General features: G+C 35.4%; 2 protein-coding genes across 2 annotated transcripts in view; both read right to left on the bottom strand.

Annotated features, from left to right (window-relative positions):
- LOC134844522 (uncharacterized) overlaps positions 1-20,293 on the bottom strand; it is a 638,515-nt gene that overhangs the window by 58,710 nt on the left and 559,512 nt on the right. The window lies entirely within an intron of this gene.
- On the bottom strand, positions 13,245-18,309 carry LOC134844512 (UDP-glucuronosyltransferase 2A3-like). Its single transcript, XM_063861225.1, has 2 exons — positions 17,099-18,309; positions 13,245-13,731 (listed from the first exon to the last, which is right to left on the bottom strand). The coding sequence occupies exons 1-2, from the start codon at positions 18,192-18,194 to the stop codon at positions 13,289-13,291; spliced, it is 1,539 nt and encodes a 512-aa protein (XP_063717295.1). The 5' UTR covers positions 18,195-18,309; the 3' UTR covers positions 13,245-13,288.

Genomic DNA, 20,293 nt, shown 5'->3' with positions numbered 1-20,293 from the left:
TCAAGTAATTCCAGAAAAAGATCGACCAGCTTTGCACTAGCCCGTGTAGCAAATGGGGGTTCATGATTAGTTCATGAGGGTGCAAAATTTACTTGAGTACGTTTCAAGTGCTGTAACCCTATCAACAGTATCTTCAAGCTGGACAGATTGCACCTCTTGAGCCACACCCAATTGACTCATTTTTCTGTAAGTTCTCGATATCCCGTCTTTTATCAGCATGTTACGTTTGAAGGCCTCAATTTCTTCCATCATCTTCAGTTGATTGGACGTTGATGGGTTCCCAGCATCCATGATAGTCAAATAACAAGTTTAAACCAATAAAGTTTTGAAAATAGTCCTGTAAGAGTAAACGTTTTAAATCCAAAAGGATAGAATCAGTGCAAAAATCAGACTGAAATTTCAGCTGAAAAGTTTTCGTTTGAAGGTCAAACGAGCAAGTGAATCTCAGCCTTTATTTCTAGAGGTGAGCTCAAGTGATGCGAAGAAAAGAAGCTAGCTACATGTACTGAAAACCAAAGATGAGATGTCGAAGCAGATATGGGATCAAACATCAGACATTCTGCGAACACTCTCTGACAGACACTTGAAAGTGGAGCCGATAACTGAGGATACGGAGCTTAATTGGGAGGGTGAAATGAGTCGGAGACAAAAAGAAACAACTGGCAAAATATTGTGTTAATGAGAGCCTCACTGAAAACACTCGCTGAATATTAGTGTAAATGACTGCATTTTAGTCGACAACTGATTTAGCGGTGCAAGTAGAACCAGGAAGTAAAGTCATGAAACGCTTACATCGAGGGCACCCAGGACAAAAGGCAGTGATAGATGTTTCAAACTCCCAGAAGTAGACGCACGTTCAAGAATTCATAAGTAAACCTAGCCGAAGAATGCAAAAATCTATAAGCTATTCCGAAATTATACAATCACTTGTTGAGAAGGGTTATAGCTATCGGTTTTCGCAGTCATTGTTCCGACCACCCTCAAAGAGACGGAAGAAACTATGGCGTAGGGCCCGTTTTTCAAGTTTGTTTTCCAGCCAAATTTGAGAACCTCAAAAAACCAAGTGTGATATAACAAGGAAGCACTGTTGGCCGTGATTGAGATTTCAAAAAAAAAAATCCGAAAAACTTTTCAAAATTCAGACCAGTGAAGAAAAATTAATCTGAATTTATATTCGGTTTTCAGTGCTGTTTGAGTTCCGAGAAAAATTGCAAGCCTAGTTTCAGAACATTTTTTGTTATTTTGTTTTTGAATAGATTATCGCTGATTGATTTTGACGAACATAAACGACAGTAAAAAAATAAAAGATGATGAGTTAGCGATGATGTTTTGATGATTTAGTGCGGGAAAGTACTTTTTACGCTCAGTCAACAAAGAATTGCACATTTTTTAGAGCTAAGAAGTTCAAGCTTTGTCAGAGCTGTTTTATCGATGGTTTTTGTTTAACCGAAATCTCTGAAATTTAAAGAGATCCCATTGAAACAAAAATATGCATTACAAAACTCTCCTAGGGTAACTGTTGCTGAAATCATCACTCCAACTGATTTTCTTTTCAGTAGTTTTGTTTGAGAAAGTATTCGTTCTTTAGTGCATTTCAAAGCTGTGCTTTGCACCTATGTTACAGAGCCTACAAACTAATGACTTATTCATGGTTAACAATTAATCGTAAATTCAAGGCTATATCAGCGCTAAAAATTGCTAATAGGGTTGTCATAACTCAATGTATGAACGTGAGTATATCGAATCCGAACGGATTGATAAACGGAATCTTTGATGTGAGTTCGATAAAACAACTGTTCTTAAGAATCATAAATTATCGTCTGAGCTGTTCCTCATGTTACCACTTCGGCGTACAGCCGTACAAGGTCAACTGACCAAACATGTTAATGAATTTATAACAATATGTCAAACATAAATGTATGCATCAATAATGCTAAGTTTATCTATCCGTACCGGATGACAAGGCTAGAGCTATCAAAACTGCACCGATAATTTCTCACCGACGAAAGTGATTCTCAACGCCTTTGGTGAGCTAACTATATAAGCATTTACTGCTTCTACGATAAAGGGGGCCTAGGAAATTAGACGAAAAGCAAATTAGACGTGACCAACAAAAACGAATTTAGACGTCAATGCAAAATTACAAATATGAGAAATTAGACGTAATTGTACTGTTCGTGTCTGAAATTTGTTTACCGACTACAATTAACTTTCGTTCAGCTTTCTTAAATGCAAATCAACTTTTCACGATGCCGCAATTTTCACATGCCGCATTTTTCACAAGCCGCAATTGTATATTTTATGCATTTCAAAAGTGGTTTATAATCTTGAAATTAACATTTTATAAATCAATTGAGATAAATATTTTGATGTGCAATGGGATCATATATTATTTTTGTAATAATGAAAACTTGTTTTAAGCAATAAGTTTTGTTAGCCCTTTGCTTTCCGTCTAAAATGCTAGTTTTGCAAAAATAATTTAACGTCTAAATTCGTTTTTGTTGGTCACGTCTAATTTGCTTATCGTCTAATTTCCTAACCCCCACAATAAAGCCCGTGTTTTGCTAATTTTTATAGCATGAACTGCTTCGCTACTAGTCATTACGAATCAACTATAAATCAGTTACTTCTTCCAAGTTTGAATTAATTTGCACCTCTTCTACGCCAACTAAGTTTTTCGAGAGTGATCAATTCGGGAAGATACGAATGTGAACAATAAACCGCGAGATTGAATAAAAATCAAGGACAAAAACAATTTGAGAACCTAGGCAAAAAAGCCTCCAAACGGCTTCCAAGCGCAGAAAAATAGTGCAAGTTTCAAACGGATGCCTAAGATGATAACAGAATCTGGAAACCATAAGCTGAAGATAGTTAGATAAGAATTCAGTTGACGCTCGAGCCTCACGCGCAGAAAAACAAAAACTTCAAAGATGCATTTTTTCTACTTAAAATTTTAGAACTCAATTTTTTCTGTTTCTCCTTTTCACTCTTTAAGGTTTTATGAGTCCATGCTACAGGGGAAGGGGAAGGGGCGGTCGGAAACAACACCTCATTACTCGTCACGCTACTGCTGAGTGGCACAACCTTCTAAACTTGAGGAGCTCAGTGGGCGGGATTTTCATAGTCTTCGCTTAGCAGCTAGTTTTTGTGTCATATTACGTAATACACAATGCGTGAAAAAAATTCGACTTTATAAATATGATGTGTTTTCAGGCCTACTACTAGAATAACGCATAAAAACATTTCTAAACCATTATTAGCTATTTTCTAAAAAGTGCTGGTTAATTTCCAAAAAATTAAGTGTCAGCTATTTTTCTCCTTTCGGAATTGTACTTTTTCAGATTAACTTCATTGGAAGTCGAATTTTGATCGTCGATCCGAATGAACCTAATATGCAAGTAGTGCTTTGTGCCTTTTAGGGAGATCATTAAGGTAAGTCAACCGCTATAGTTCACCATTAGCCACTTTAAAATTTCTATAATTAATTAGATTTGGTTCCGACTCATAAATAAAAAATTGTTGGGGGGAGGGAACAATAGAGCGTAAACGTGTCATTAGGATGAATTTATAGAGGGCAAATGGATAAACATAAATGTTAATTTCACCAGAGCGCCAAAAAAATTAGTCACTGAGATAACAGAAATAAGTTATGAAAATGAATGACATTTGACGCTCCATACTTAAATCACTTGAAATTTAATAACATTGCAGGCAAAAGAACAAAGTCGATTCTGGGTTAAATATAACTGCATTCAAAATTACTGATCCGGAGTCGCAGTTATCACTAAATCCAGGGTGAATTCTTACTAAATCCTCAATTTTCAGTTTCTTTTTTTTCCACCACAATCGCAAACAAAGAGCGCAGCGTTCCATAAATTATGGGAGTGGAAAATGTAAGACGAGCCACTTGAGCTGGTTAAAGTTTTCATTAATTCTAAAAATAAAGTTAACGAAATGGAAAGATGAGAAATCTAGGGAGGCGACAATACGTAACAGACAACGATTTGTAATTTTTTAAAGGGCGGCAATTCGTATCAGATTTTATCCTAATTTAATTGATGACATGGGGGACTTGAGATTTGCTCTTCAATTGTTATCTTCAACTTTTCTGGGCAATCAAACTTTTGCATTCCTTTTGATAATTGCATATAAAGCCTTTATAACTATATTTAGGCTAAAAATCAACGAAGCCACGAAAACATTTCTTTTGAACCATAATTATACTCGTTAGTTTTTGCACTTTGATGATGCGTGTACCATCATTACTAATTAGTTTTTAAACTAAAACAAAACAATTGTTGGATAAAGATAACAAGACTGCTCGTGTTTGGGCAAAGCCTTGAGTGTTCGGAGCCGGGATTTAGGTGTGAGTAACCGACGCCCCCCCTCCCAGCCCCAGGATTTCGACTCCTTCACCAACCAAAGGGTCCCTCTTTGGTATGATTTCATCCATTTTCAGCAACCAACCTTAAAAATTTTTTAAAAACGCCTTCGGCGCCACTATATTTTTTTTATTTTGTAGGGGTTTCAAAAATATGCCTGCGGCGCAAAGACTTTTGTCAAAATATGGTGTATATTATGCGCTGAGAGTGGTCAGAAAACCAATTTGACCAACTTTAAAAAAGAAAGGTCGTCAAAATTTTCCAGTTTTTTTGAAAATTGGCCGCCCTTGAGAAAATCCTCGAACCTGCGATTGTCCACCCCCACTGGATTTTCATCAATAATAATCGATTATAAGGGGCTTCTAGTGAAAAAAGTTTGGACAGTTTAATCGATTAGAGATGCCAGTTTAAAAACTTAAATCCGTTTTAAATAGATTATAATATATTTTTTATATAACAAAATAATTCATTATAATTCATTTTACTGCCATTAAATCGATTTTTTTTTCTTAACATGAATCCATGAAAATTGATTTTTTTTGTACAAAAAACCATTACAATCAATTGTTTTTGAAGAAAAATTGCTAACTCAGCTTCTTGCATTTTTCTGCAAAACTATGATAAATCCAAAATAAGTTTTGAACTAAATATTAAACAAAATGAAATGGAAAAAAAGAAGTCAATTCAACAAGTCATGTTTTTTTGTTTTGGCTATTGTTGTTTCTTGTTCAGATTCTGGGCGGAGCTATATTGAACGGGGGGGGGTTTCTCATTGTAAAATCCACAAGGGGGCTAAATTGAACGGGTTTGACCCCCTTATAACCCCCTAATATTTTAAGACCCCACCACCACCCATTTTCAGTAGGCTGGCGGAGGTGGTGGGGTAGGGTAAACTGGGGAGTGGTGAACTGGGGTGGGGGTGTTGGTTTAGAGGAGGTGGTGGAGTTTATGTTGATCTGCATTGCATCAGCCGGTTTTGCACAACACTATTGTAACCTGCCTCGAGGTATTCGAATTTGCTCGTTATATACTGATGTGACCAATTATCACGCACTATAAAATCGTTCCAAATTGAATGAGGCAAGCTACTTGGTCTAATTACTGACATATAGGACTCAAATTTCAGCGCTCAAAATTTGATATTATTGGTTTATTAGTTTTGCCGATATTCAGTTGCCAAAACTGTTCGAGACCAGTTAAAGAGGAGACGGAACAATCAGTGTTTTGCCTTGATACGAGTAGTCTTGTTAAATTGCATGGTTAGTTCCATTCAAAAAACTTGAAAAAATAACCGCCATTCAAATAAAAAGACAGCAAACAATGGGCTATGGGGGGCTATTCTATTGAAGGAGAAACCAAATACTGAAAACAATTCTATGAATCAGAATCGCTAGTTTTTTCTATTTGCTAAATGGATTTTGCCCAAAAACGAAGTTCAGACACAGAAGCAAAGCTGCCGTTCGCAAACACTAGCCAGAACAGGACAAAAAGCAGCTCTACAAAACTCGTCAATTCTGAGTGGCTGAAAATAAATGGAAACAAGACTGCTCGTATCAGGGCGAAGCCCTGAATGTTCCGACTGCCTTTTAAGGTTTATGATGCAGCAGTACTAACATAAAAAAAATTAAATGAATTAAAATAAAATGAAATTTTTTTTTCTCTAAAATTTGAAATTTTTTATGAAAATCATCACCCCACACGCCATATAAAGTACAAAAAGAGAGATTTCGTTCCTTGTAACAAATCAATTATGGCAAATAAGCTTCGTTCAACCAATTTGGAACGATTTATAAGACGGATTAAAACTCAGCTTACGCGTTAATAGCGTGAATTATATCGCACGTTAATTGTCCCAAATTGGTCAAAATGGCCAAAATGGCAATCTTTAAACCCTCATAACTTTACGAAAAATAATCACAGGTGAAATATCTTTTCCAATTTAAGCTCAGGACAACAATAACTTTTGAATGATGTAAAAAAAAATTCCGTCAAAAATGGCTATCGTATCGTTCCTATATGTTCGTTCCGCTAACAATGTTCCTATATTTAGAAAAAAATAAAACAAAAAAATCTTGCAGTGCAAAAAAGAGCAAAATAAAGCATAAAATCGGATAGGTTAATCGACAAAATAATTCTTCTATTTGTCAAAATTACAAGTGAAATGAGTAGTTCATTCATGAAGTGATCAAGTTGTTTCGTAAATTCCGTATTTGGGAAATTTTCTGCTCTTAAACCCTTTTTGACCCTAACAAGGCCATTTTCCGCATTTATTGGCAACTTGTTGAGCCGTAGCAGACCAATTAACATAGTAAAGCTTTGCATTAATTTAGAAGTTATTCTTGAAGACGTAGAAAATATTGTATAGGGTTTATTTGATGCGATAAAAAGAAGAAGTCTTATGCACTAAACGACCACAAATCAACACTTTTGTATCTTTACTTAGAAAAATATGCGGTTGATGATTGGCTAATTTTAATCAGCATTTCAATCAACCTTTTCCAGCAGATTAAAAAGTTTGCCGAAAGATCCAAAAAAGTAGAACTTTGTCAAATAATTAAATTGGTTTCAAGCCACTTGTAAAATTTTACACAGACGAAAAAAGTTCAGAAAATTGGCTTCACGTCAAAATTTTTATGTTTTTTTTCTCATTTCGGATTAGAAATCTATCTACTTTATTTTTTCATTGAAATGCTGGAAGAATTGTTTCGCTTATTAGCCAATCAGATTCAAACACGTTGATTTCAGTTCAAGTCAAGAAGTTTGAAGTCATGATGAAGAATTATTAATTTTGGGGGCCATTGACTGCACAGGACCTTAATTTAGAATAGCATTAGGACTGTTTGTATCAGAGTGGGATTCTGCATGTTCCGACAGCCTTTCAACGTCAATCAAAAGTTTTGATGAGAAATATTGCTAAAAAGGTTCGCAATTATGAAAAATTTTTGATTTGTTTTATTTTTAAATTGTTTCTCCCTACGCACAAAAACAGATTTATATGATTTGCGTCCAAAATGTAAAAAGAAAAATTTAAGCGTCCAAAATGTAAAAAGAAAAATTTGCTTGCCTCAATTCAATTTGAAATGATTATCTTTGCTTCAATAGGACGAAAAACATTTGTGTTATATGTCCCAGTAAAAATTATAGTTGTCAAAGTGCCAAGTAGTACGTAATTAAAACCAATATAGATCAGCAAAAAATACATCATTTTTCTCCGGGCAAAATTCGACAATCAGCTAACTTTTTTGGACAGGTTTTTTTAAAAATTGTCTGGACAATATTGATGAGCTCGAGTTATACGGAAATTTGTTTATTTTTTCGTAATGAATTTTGCAAAACTATGGGTTGCACTTGCCAATTTGTCCAACTTTGCACAACAAATTTGAGATGTGAGCGAACTTTCTTTTATAGCATAGTGTAAACCGCACGGGCTCAGAATTTACAGCAAATTGAAATAAGACAAGCTAATAGAAATAAATACCGCCTCATTTAAACTAAAAAGTATCACTTTGTAGTTGATTTTGTGTTGGGAGAGAAAATTTGTACACAGAGGCGAAGCACAACTTTAAAGCACTTGCAAAACACGAAATGAGATCTACAAAAACCATTTACCTTAGTCTCGAATGGCGCTCATAAGCAAACTTAGCGAGCATTGGAAATCAATGAACGAGAAAATAAGGCAGTAAACCTGGATTAATCTTCGTTGAACCAAAAGCGAGACTGTAGTCATGAAAAAACTTGAAGCTACAAAACTTTTTGAACCAAAATTTTCACGACAGATTCGGATTCGGATGATTTTTTTTCGAGAAAAATCATTTAAAAAGTTTTTGATAAGAAACAATCAAATTTTGACTTTTATCAGAGATATAACTTTCTGTGTTAAAGAAAATTGGGAGTATCTGCTTATGCACAGGAGTTTCTAGGAGCTCATTATTTCGATTGACGTTAAAATTTGATTAGGGAGTGCGGTTTTTTGAAACAGGTAAAAATTTTCAAAAAACGGTCAGAAAATCAAAAAATTGACTTTCTTGGGGGCCAAAACTTTTTAGATTAGAAGTTTTGGCATGGCCATTTATGCAGAAGAAATTCATATAACATGATTGCTGTTTATTCGATTGCACTCACAATCTCACATTTCAGTTTTGATAAAGTTCAAAAAAACGGTTAGCAAATCACAACAACAATTTACACCAGAAAAATGTAAGCAAAATATGAGCACAACCGCTAATGCAGGGGAGCTTACCGCAACGTTTTCTCTCTATTGGTCTTTGAAGTTCATGTTTTGAAGTGTATTGTTTGAAATTGAAAAAAAAACTCAAAAAATTGTTTCAAGAAACTCCCCCCAGACTTTATCGAAAGCTGTAAACTGGAATACGATAAAAAAAGAGTCTAGGCTTTTAAACAATAAGAACGGGTAGCGAACAGTTTTTTCATTGTTAACCCCTTTTCGCAAATTGAACAAATACTTTTTGTGAAAAACTCGGAATTAATAAACAATCATGGTAATGAGCTGCATTTATTGAAAATCATTTTTTGTTAATCTCAGTGTGAAATCAGCAATCAAAATTTGGTATCAGTGCATAGTTGTCATAACGCTTTTTACAACACTCGAATCTCAAGCTATAAAAATTTAGTCTAGATTTTGATCTTCATCCAAAATGTTTAAAAAACTAGGTTTAATCATATCCTGAGTACCCCGAAAAAAGTATATCGATAACTAGGCGTTTATGCAATCACACAGGGCAGAGAGCGCTTTTCTTATTGTTAACACCTTTTTGCATATAAAAAAATTAGTTTTTGAGAGAAATTCAGTTTTTGAGAAAAAAGAAAAAACATTTTTGTCTCAGATCAATTGAATAATAAACCTAACCCCAAACATTTTCATTACAAATGTTTTATGAAACACGAAAAAATTATTTGAATCATTACAAAAAACATAAGCTTTGCAAAAAAAAATATGCTTGAAAAGCGCACCAGATTTTTTAAATTGCATTTGGAAAAGAAACTGAAAATCAACCGACAAAAATTAGGAAGAAAATCGGAAGTCCAAATAAATCCTAATTTTTTCAAAAACTATATTAAAAAATTTAATTACTACCTCAATTGATTTAAGAAGTATTTTAACTCTAATTTTCAGAAAAATTAGCATGTTTGAGCAGCAGAAAATGTATGAAAAATTGCTTACGGTTTAAAAGTCCAGTTCCCGATAACAAGTCTCTTGCTCTCGCAAGTAAGAAACAAAATCAAGACTCAGTTTTCTTTTTTTTTGAAATTAATCTTTTTTAATCAAAAATTTTTCCACATAACTTCAAGATCAGTCGGATCATTGAGAGTTCTTCCCTGGTGCGGGCAAAATTTGTAGAAACGTGATTTGTGCAATAAAAAAATAATTGATTTGTATACTATTTGTGTAGCGCTCTACTCGATGAGCGAACAAACACTTCTCTTGTTGAGTGACGAGTATAGAATTTGCACCTGCCTGAAACTTCATATGATTGCTTGATGCAGAACATATCGGGTTATGAGAAATAGCACTGTTTCTAGAGTCAAGGTCTCTAGCGATTTCATCCATAGAAGTTTTTGGCAGTTTCATCCATAGAAAGACATAATTAACCTGATCAACTGCAAAACCTCCGAGAAGTTTTGAAGCGGCTCAGATGGACTGAATCTATTCACGTGAAGGTCGGATTAATCCTTGGATTTTTTTAGCCTCTCAAGCCATATTATCTGATTAAGGTCCCCCTTTGTACTATTTAAAGACATCTAATTTTGGCCGACCGAAATTTCCAAATCTAAAAATCGTTTTTTGGATTGTGCGACTTTTTATTTTTTAAGAATTGTCGTGCCTGTTTCCAAGAATTTCCAGTTCTTTATGAGGTCCGCAGGTTTTGGCCTTTTGCAGTGCGCCATTGGGTGATTGGTATGCACCCAGATCCCAGCTTTGATTAATTGCCAAACCAAAGTACATCATATGCAACAACGTATCAATTAACAGATTCAAAATTGGTTATGAACTTTGATCCACAAAATGATGCTACTTTGATCCTTTAATACACTAACGTGATAACTTTCACACCATAAGCCAGTACTCATTGCGACAATCACTAATGGTCGGATTAGCTGACATACTAATTAATTCTGTGATACACTTGAAAGAAATGATCGTACGCTCCAAGGTGCGAAAAATTATTGTTAAGTGGCGTGAAAAACTCGGAATTAATAAACAATCAAGGTAATGAGTTGCATTTTTTAAAATCACTTTTTTAAGAATCTGTGTTTAATCAACAACCAAAAATTCATACCAGTGCATAGTTGTCATAGCGTTTTTTACAACACTCGAATCTCAAGCTATTAAGATTCAGTCCAGATTTTGATCTTCATCCAAAACGTTTATTAAAACTAGGTTTTATCTGATCCTGAACATTCCGAAAAAATTATCTTGGTAGCTTAAACCGAAGAAATATACAACATGTTTCACCCTAGATACATAGCTAAAAGTTTTCGATCCAGCAGCAGCTCGTCTTCCATCGCAATTTCAGATCAATTTCCGGCAAGTTTCAGTCAAGTCAAAAAAGAGATCTTTTCAGACACAAAACAGACCAAAAATCTTATGATTCACATTGAAAACTAGTTATATACGAGCAAAATTATCAAATAAAACTGTCTGAATGGATTTTTTTGGTGCCCGTCAAAAAAATGGATTTTTACAAAAAAAGTGCTTAATAAAATTTAAGTATTATTTACATAGTACCTGTCACTAACTTTTTTTCAAAACAGGTACCGAACTGATAGAAACGGACACCAAAAACGTGTGACTTATTTGACCTGTAGAAGGTTCCAGGATCATTACTTATTTAAAACTCACATGTGTAAACTAAATTGAGGTTTTTAAGTAGTTCCAAATAGTTGGTCTGTTTCAGGACTCCGACTACAGTTCCGATGTTCTCGCATGGTCTCTTTCAAGTGTCATATCGGACGATGAGTCATCTTCATCATCTGGATACGAGTCGGAGGCGCACAGCGAAAAAGGTTCAAGTCAGATCCCAAACGCATTCAACGATATGGACTCATTGAGCGACGACGTTTTCGATCCTCCGCGATACTCTGGGAATTTCAATCTTCAATTATCCAATCCTGTCGAGATGCTTGAAATTTTGGCTCAAAGACCTAATTCCAGTTACGTAATCAAGAGAAAAGAAACAGCAACAGAAAAGACGCTCCTGTTTGAAACAAAAAACGAAGCAGGCGAAGTGAAGCAAAGAGCACTTCTGAACCCTGACAGGTTCAAGACACAAATGTGCAGAGCCTTCAGAAAAGGATTCTGCTACTTCGAAGAGCAGTGTCAGTTTGCGCACGGTGAGAGTGAGCTGCGTGCTCCGAAAGTGCACCAAAAGTACAAAACGCAGAAGTGCAAGAATTTCGCAGCTGGAAAATGCACACATGGAAATGACTGTTGGTTCATCCATGAAAACGACACTAAGGAACAAACACTTGCTCAGTGTATGAAAGTCTTGTCTAAAGTAGCCGAAAAAGAAATCAACAAATGGGGGGCCGCAAGCTGAAGTTATCACCGAGCGTCCCAAGTTTTGCCTACAAACTAATTTTCTGTAATATTTTGAAAAACCTCATACTACACGTGTTAATATTATTTCTTGCAAATATGATTGAAAAATTAATTAATGACTTGCTTACATTTGAACTGAGCATATATTTTTATATTTGTGTTTAATTTAATTTGTTTTCCACCATTTTCCAGCTAATTTTATCCTGCTTAATAATTTCATGACATCTACAAAGACTTGAGTTAAAATATTTGCTTGAATTCACTGAAAGTCAGAGAGAAGCAAAAAAAAATTGCAGTTGAACGGTTCATTCAATTATTTCCAGGACATAAATTGGTTTTAAACCAACAACTATACGTTTAACAGCTACTTAAGCTAACATTGTCAGTTTGCGCCGGAAACTTCAGATCTCTGCTCAAAAGATTCAAAGTTTGATACTATGAATTATTGATTTTCTTTCGAAAATTCAATCTTCGAAGTATTTCTGAAGGCGGGGGTCAACTGAAGATCTTAACAATGACATGAAAGCTGCGAGGTCAAATGAAAGCTGCGAGGCCAAAAAGCTGCGGGAAATGAAAGCTGCGAGGTCAAAAACCGTCCCGTTTGTCAAGGACCATCCATTTGCGCCTTAATCGTACATTATTATGACCTCAATTTATGAGCTGATTCAAGGGTTTAGAAATTTCGAGATACCAGGGTTTTTGAAGAACATAACAAAGGCACAATTGCAACACCATAACACAAAAGGTAACACTTAAATTTAGGCTCTTCTAATTTTATTAGACTTGTCTTCAATTCACTTATACTGGTCTTCAGTTCTTGTTTGTTATTATACTCAGGGTAGACACCCAGTGGTCATATCTTTGACCTTTGTCTATCCTCTTCAGATGATTAATTGATGCTTTGTAGAGTTTGTTCGCATGTTTGATTGTTAAATGTTTTTGTATGCATCATATCTGAAGAAATAAATTCTTTCTTTCTTTCTTTCTTTAAGGGTGGAGGGGGGGGGGGGGGGGTGCTATAATAATATTTAAAAATTTCCTAGTCAAAAACTCTGCCCCTGCTTCAATTTAAGAATTAACGAAGTTCATCTTGTTCTCCGAAGTAACTGAGGTTTTTATATTGTATTTAAAGCCAATTTTCAAGCGGTCACTTTGAATCAACAGTAAAAAAAAAACAAATGAATTTCCACAGAGAAACCATGTGAACCATAGGGTGCGCAATGCATACCTGTCAATTTAAATTGTTACACAACGCAACAAAATCAAATCAGTTTGACTGTCATAATTAAAATTAATCCGTCAATTTATTAATAACTAGGATATTTTAAAATACCGAAATTTGGATTCAATCTTTTTTGTTTTTATCATTTCGGCAGCAAATTCGTATCATCCAGGTCCAAAACAATATTGTCGGCAGCAGAACAAACACTCCGAACATCATTGCAGGAATATAAACCAGGAACCAGTTTAAATCAACCAATGCAGGTGGATCGATGACTTTGATCACGCCTCGTTGAACTTGCTCAACCAATTCAGCCGCTTTTTTATAGCCACCAAATGACGTCATTAAATCTTTACTTTTCTTGAGCCTACCCTTCATTTCTGTGTAAGTTTGGCTATCGAGAATCATTCCAAGTTTCCGTGAAATTTCTCTAAAGTTAAGTTCGATTAGAGGCAAAGCCAAATTGAGATCCACTAGCTGACAAGCATTCATGGGTTGGTCACCGAATCCAGGGAAAACTAACATAGGCGTGGTGGAGTAGATTCCTTCTTGCAGCGAGTTGGCACCTCAATTCAAAAATAAATGCTCCAGTTATTCCGAGTGAAACTTATCCGAATTAAAAAAAAATGATTTGCTCTCTTACGAGCTCGTCATTGAAAAAACAAACAAACAAGATATATACCTCTTTGCAGCCCAAAGATTTCCGGATCCATATTAGCTTCAATTTTACATCCCTTTTCGGCCAACTATGCGTTACAACACTCTTAAGGCTCTTTTGGTGGCAAAATACAAATAAGAAGGTGCGTCAAAAAACATTTCAAGATAATCAATTAAAAAAACATAAAAAAACGACCTTTATGTCAAAAAACGTTATCAAACTCCTCCAAAAACGATTTTTTTTGGTATCTTATAGCCAATCGAAAACTTTTTTATCCGTTTAGATGCGACTAGGAACTGAAATTAAGCAAAAGCACTGAGCTCAAACCTCCTGGACTGCAAAATATTCTGAACATTTTATCACAGATTTGAAGAGCACCAAAATCACCGTATTCTCAAAAAGTAAGTGGTAGCGATACTTAATAATCTTTCCGCAATAAAACGCTCCTAGATGGACTCGAACTCTTTCTGCTTCAGAGGTGTTCACCGGTGTACCAACGAGTTAAGTAACGACAAAAAAAATAAGGACTTATCAACCAACGGAGTGGAGTGTTCTTCATCTCCGGGAAAAAATATCTTACGCATAAACAAACAGATGCGCATAAACAGAAAGTGATCATTGCTCGATTCTCTGCACAGATCGTGGTATGTTTGGTATTCAGGCTAACAGATCTGACTGATGACCAATAGAACCAGGTTCGCATCCCGGTGGAAGCCAATCTTTTTCAGCTGTGTTGCATCTGACTTCTATATGCCACTTTTACAATATATCACCAAATTAATGTATGTTTTATCGGTGAAATTTGTCAACTTAACACAGTGGCGATGCTTTGCTTCGCACACATTAGCGAGAAGACGACAAAAAGCAGCTCTATAAAGTGCAATAACAAAAATTAGAAAAAAAATTTCAAATTAATTTTAAGAAAAAATCGGCTACGTCTAAGGTTAGAACATGCGACCTAAAGATTAAGAGTCTAACCACTCATTCGGCTCTAAAATTTTTTACCATTAACTACTCAGCCACGTACGCTTATTACGTCCCAAACACTAGCCACATTTAAAGCAGAGAACAGATGCTAATCAATTTCCAATGCTACAATGAAACTTCCAAATAAGTTCACACTTTTAATGAACATTTTTATTTAGGGGCCCTTGAGGGGAGGAAAAATGGATTATGCGAACAATAAAAAAAATGATTTATTCACATGGTTATTTCGTTTTTTTTTTCGCAAACTTTTTTTCGCGAATTGTCAACTAATCAGAATGCAGTATTTTTGAGAGAAAGGAAATTAATGAAACTGAGTATATATTTGACCGCTTATATCGCCACTTCCACGTTAGTAGCGCGAAATACATCGCGCATTAATTGTCCCAAATTGGCGATCTTTAAACCCCCATTATTTTGAAAAATGATCACAGGTGATATATCTTTTGATTTTTGAGCTCAATAAAACAATATTTTTCAATTGATCTATGAAAAAATCTCGTCAAACATTATTAGCTAAAAATTCAAAATTTGTCGGGAGAAAAGTACCAGCGTGCGGTTAAATATTCTGTCACTTTCTTCGAAGGTCCGAGAAACAACTTGGATTGATATCAGATATCAGCCCGTTAAAACTTTGATAAAAAATGCTCGGTTGTCATCGGAATTTTTGCATTGTTATCCAATAAATTGATAAATTATTTTTCTTTTGATTGGTTAGGTGCGGGGAGCGGGGGAAGAAAATTTGTTGAGCCAAAAAAAAAATAAATGAATAGACGTCCTGCGAAACATATCATCGATTCAAACGTGAATGTTGTTTTTAATTCTTGTTACGATATATAATTCACGAAACTGAAAACAGTGCATTTTAGCTGCTGATTAGCTTACTTTAGGACCACAGCTGTTTCATTATATAAGGGCACTCGAAAAAAAGATTTACACAACTTGTTCTTTTGATTGGAAATCTTAATCTCATATTTGGGGAGTTTTCGAGAAAGGTCAAAAGATTTCACAAAAACAATCGAAATGGTAGAAAACGCCTTTTTGGCGTCTGCAACATTTTCTCCTAAAACAAGGGCATAGAAAATTATATTGAGAAGAAAATCAAAACCAACTCATTCGATTGAATTCTAATTTCCATATTTGGGAGCGTAGTTTTCGGGAAAGTCATTAAGTTTTGTTTTAAAAAAGGTCAAGATGTCAAAAAATTGACCTTTGCCTAAGGCTTCAATTTTTTCAACAGAAAATATAGCGTAGCTGCTTATGCAAGAAAAACATACGAAAATTTTTTCTTTCGATTGAACTACGTTTCGGAGGGTAGTTCTCGAGAAATGCATAGAAAATTTTCACAAGAGAAGTGCCGTTAATGCATAGACAATTTTCACAACCACTTCTTTCGATTTCGATTGACCTCTTAACCCCAGAACTGGAAGGGTTGCTTTTGAGAACAATCAGAAAGTTTCACAAAACTTCGAAATATCAAGAGGCTTTTATTAAGGTCATTACTCTTTGTGTACAAAAATTAATGCGTAGCCGTTTATGCAGGAGAGATCGCGATGACAAGCTCTTTCGATTGAAACGTTATTTTAAGATTTAGCAAGTTGCCGAGAAAATGAAAAAACATCCTAAAAAAGTTCTCCCACTGAAATATTCGAAGGCCGTAGAACGTGGGGGTAAGAAAAAAACAAACTAGCAGAAGGTACGGGACCGTAGGGGAAAAACCGGTCTTTTGATTGATGCCATTTTTTTGGAAAATCTTTTATTTAGACCTTTTCTAAGCATCTCAAAAAAAACTAGGTAAAAACGAGAAAAAAACAAATCCCGTACATTTTCAAAAGACCTTGTTTTTATCAAACAGGAATTACGTACCCCTTGTGTTCTGACCACTTCACAAGGTGAAGGGAAGAAACTATGGCGCAGAGAATTTATCCTCTGGATTGTGACTAGAAGCGGTAATTCTAATTTTAAAAAATGTATGAAAAAAACCTCATTGTAAATGAAAATATTTTCCACCATTTTGATTTGTTTTACCTAAAGCATTTTGATTCGAACATTCTGTGCTACTTGCGCAGCAACTGGCCATCCATGTTTCACATGGGCGGAACGTACCTTTACCCAAACTCGTCTCCGCAACATTTGGGAATGGGAGTCACGTAATGCTGTAATAAAACGAATTGGGGAGTGATCCTACATTCGATGAGGTGGCAGATCCTTGAACTTTGACCAATTTGAAAATGCAAAAAACTCCCAAATCCGCTCCTGATTCAAAGTATATTTAAAAAGCGTTAACATACCTGCATGGGTTATGAAGACCTGCACCTTTTCAAGCATAAGTAACGAAAACTGTGCTATTTTTGTAACCAGGAGTACATTTCCACCATCCAATTCTTTACTCTTCAACTCCTCATAGCCCTCAGATACAGCCCAAATGACAGAATACATCTCCTGGTCTGCAAAATCAGCAAGAAGTGCTTCCAATTTTGAGACTTCTATTTTGAAAACGGTTCCGAGTGACATATAAACTACAGGTTTGTTCGACTTTTGGAGAAAAGATTCCAGCTCTGGGCTCAAAGACTTGAAAGATGTTTCATCTGGAATGAAGCCAACGTGATGAGCATTTGTTTTGAATTCCAGATACTCAAGACCCGGAAGGAAAACGTCAGGCGGTCCGGTGTGAATAAGATTCGTGTGCATATAAAAGTAATAAAAAGGAAGACCATAATTAAGCCCTGAGCTTCGTATTTTTGGAACCATATCAAATTCTTCCTGAATATCGCCAACTGCTTTGTATACTTCTTCGGACACAAGAAAATGCCAAACAATATTACCAACCAGTCCTATAATTTCGACGGCAAAGTCAGGCAAAACAGTTTCGGGCATGTATATGATGTTCCGTTTGACCAAAGGCTGGTGTTGCAACAGCTGCACGAAAGGACCTCCAAAAGTAGCCACAACAGGAATACTATGTAACTCGGCGGCCAGATACGATCCCAACAGAACGTAATCCGAAACTATTACGTCATAATCCGGATGTTCCGTCAAAAATTTGTGCGTTTGATGGAAAGCTATTTTGGTTCCATTTTCTGCGAATAACTCCTTCAAATTCATCAGTCCTTCAAATTGGGTATTCGCGACAATTGTATGTGACTCAAAAATGGGTGTAAAATAACAGTTCGAAACGTTTTTGAATAACCCTGCAACTTTTGAGTCACAGCAATCGGCGCCCATTAAAACATCTACTTCGTGACCCTTAGCCCTAAGTGCACGAAATATACCAACCATTGGGGTAAGATGTCCAGTGAAACATGAAGAAATTCCCAGCACATTCAAACTTAGAATAGGATTGAACTTGAAAATTGTTACAAGCACAAAAAGAAACGTTCGATTCATTTTTGGTCAAGTTAACCAAAACAGATCCTAAAGTGCGGTCTTGATATTTCAACGTTTACTCAAATTTGACTTTTGATACCAGATTTATAGTTTACTGGTGTAAACCAATATTGTTTAAGTTTCAGCGTTGTTATATTATATATCAAATGGAGAAAACATTAAGGTTTAATTGATTGGCAGAGCAGAGCCTGTTAAATGAGTTTACTGCGTATTTTGCATCTCCATTTATGTTTACTAACGAGTCAATCTGATGCAACTTAACTATTGGACTTCAACCTAATAGGTGAATATTTCCCAGAAGTAACTAAGGAGCTGACTGTTAATACAAAAAACTTTGCTGTTCGATGCTGCCGTGACTGATGTACGTTTCAGTTTAGTGCAAAAATTCAATTCTAAACGAATATACATCTTTCAGTTTTTGCAAGAATCGCAATAGTATTGTGGTTGGTCGTTTTTTTTTCAGCCCAAATTCGGTTCCAGCACTAAACGGTTCCAGCACTAAACTGCAAAAATTCAATTCTAAACGAATATACATCTTTCAGTTTTTGCAAGAATCGCAATAGTATTGTGGTTGGTCGTTTTTTTCAGTTCAAATTCGGTTCCAGCACTTAACTGATACCGCACTAAAATGTGGTATCATATTAAAGCCCTAATTGCAGTGATTCGGGTTCCCAAAAATAAGAAAAATCTCAGTGATGAAAAAACACAAAATTTATCTGATTAATTTCAGACACGCGATTTACAAATCACACGATGAGATAATGAGCTCTCAATTGGAGTGTACTGAGATTTATGCAATTTTGTAGCTATTCATACACCTCCATGTTGCGTATTTTAACTAACTCAATCGCTTTTTCTGGGACAACAAAAAAGAAACTCAGGGGAAACGATTTTTAAAGTTTAAAGATTTTAATTCAACCGTTGAGGTCAGATAATTCTGTGCTACTTGAACATCCACCGGCTATCATTTTTAGGGAAACATTTGCTTGAAATATACATAATATGGAAATACTTGAGCTACTAGCTGAGCTCTCTACGCCAATCAGCTGGACACAGAAGCTTCGAAGAACATGCATGAAGATTTTGGTCATTTTTTGGGTTATGAACTACTTACTCTCTGTAACAGCACCACTTTTCTGCAGTTTTTGGCACACTAAAACAGCTATGAGCTTTATGTTTATGCAACACAGTAACAATTTGTTTCCACAACCATCATGTTTAAATACCTTAAAACAACCTGCTGAAACCTGAGACTTCTAAGCTTAAGAAAATTACAAATAGAATGTTAACTTGCCAGCTTAAATAGCTTATCATTCAAAAAACAAACGTTTAAAATTAATTTACGACTCTCATACCTAATCAGTAATTTCGAAAAGTGTCGGCGGCTAATGCTACCTGAAAAAAGTCTTATATTGTAAGCCTGCTTCGTTTTTTGATTTAGCTGAGAAGCGCAATGAAAAAAAACCGGCACTGATATTCATTTGCTGGCACTGATAGATCACGCTTTGCACTGATTTGGCACTGACAGCACTGATAACGTGGCCACCCTGTTATAGCAAGAGCAATAATACTTGAAATCAAGAACTTATTACTGACACCTTCTATAATACAAAAATATGTATACCAGTAAAAAACGTCGCTGTAAGGCTGATAGCCGCATGTTTTACCAAAATGAAATAAAAAACCAGGCCTAAAAATAAAAAAAATCATAAAATCAGTTCATTCTTTAACTGCTGTTGATTAATTTCAGCGTAAGGGAGATTGTGCAAAAACAGGAAAAAAGAGCTGTAATAGAATCTACAAAATCAAGAAATGGAGAAAAATTAAAAAGAGAATTTTCATGCTTTCATCAAATCTCGTTATAAGTATCAAAACGGAATAAGTCGGATGAACTTTTCTGAGCACTAGACAAACTATATAAATTTCCTGGGTAGAATGGATTTCAATATGCTACAAGTAACGGAAAAAGTAGCTGTTGCTTATAGCACGGGTAATAATCCTTGAAATCAATCACCAATTTACTGACACCTTCTATAGGACAAGTACATATATACCAGTTAACAAGGTCGCTTCAAACTTGATAGCCGAATGTTTTTACC

Source organism: Symsagittifera roscoffensis, chromosome 4 (assembly GCF_963678635.1).
Source record: "Symsagittifera roscoffensis chromosome 4, txSymRosc1.1, whole genome shotgun sequence".
Taxonomy (NCBI): domain Eukaryota; kingdom Metazoa; phylum Xenacoelomorpha; order Acoela; family Convolutidae; genus Symsagittifera; species Symsagittifera roscoffensis.
This window is presented reverse-complemented; position numbering and strand designations above follow the sequence as displayed.

What these genes read in the sequence shown, in the direction of transcription:
- LOC134844512 (XM_063861225.1), bottom strand. Translation starts at nt 18,194, where the DNA reads ATGAATCGAACGTTTCTTTTTGTGCTTGTAACAATTTTCAAGTTCAAT. An exon ending in GGTCTTCATAACCCATGCAG is followed by an intron (nt 13,732 to 17,098) that starts GTATGTTAACGC and finishes TTTTGAATTGAG; the next exon opens with GTGCCAACTCGCTGCAAGAA.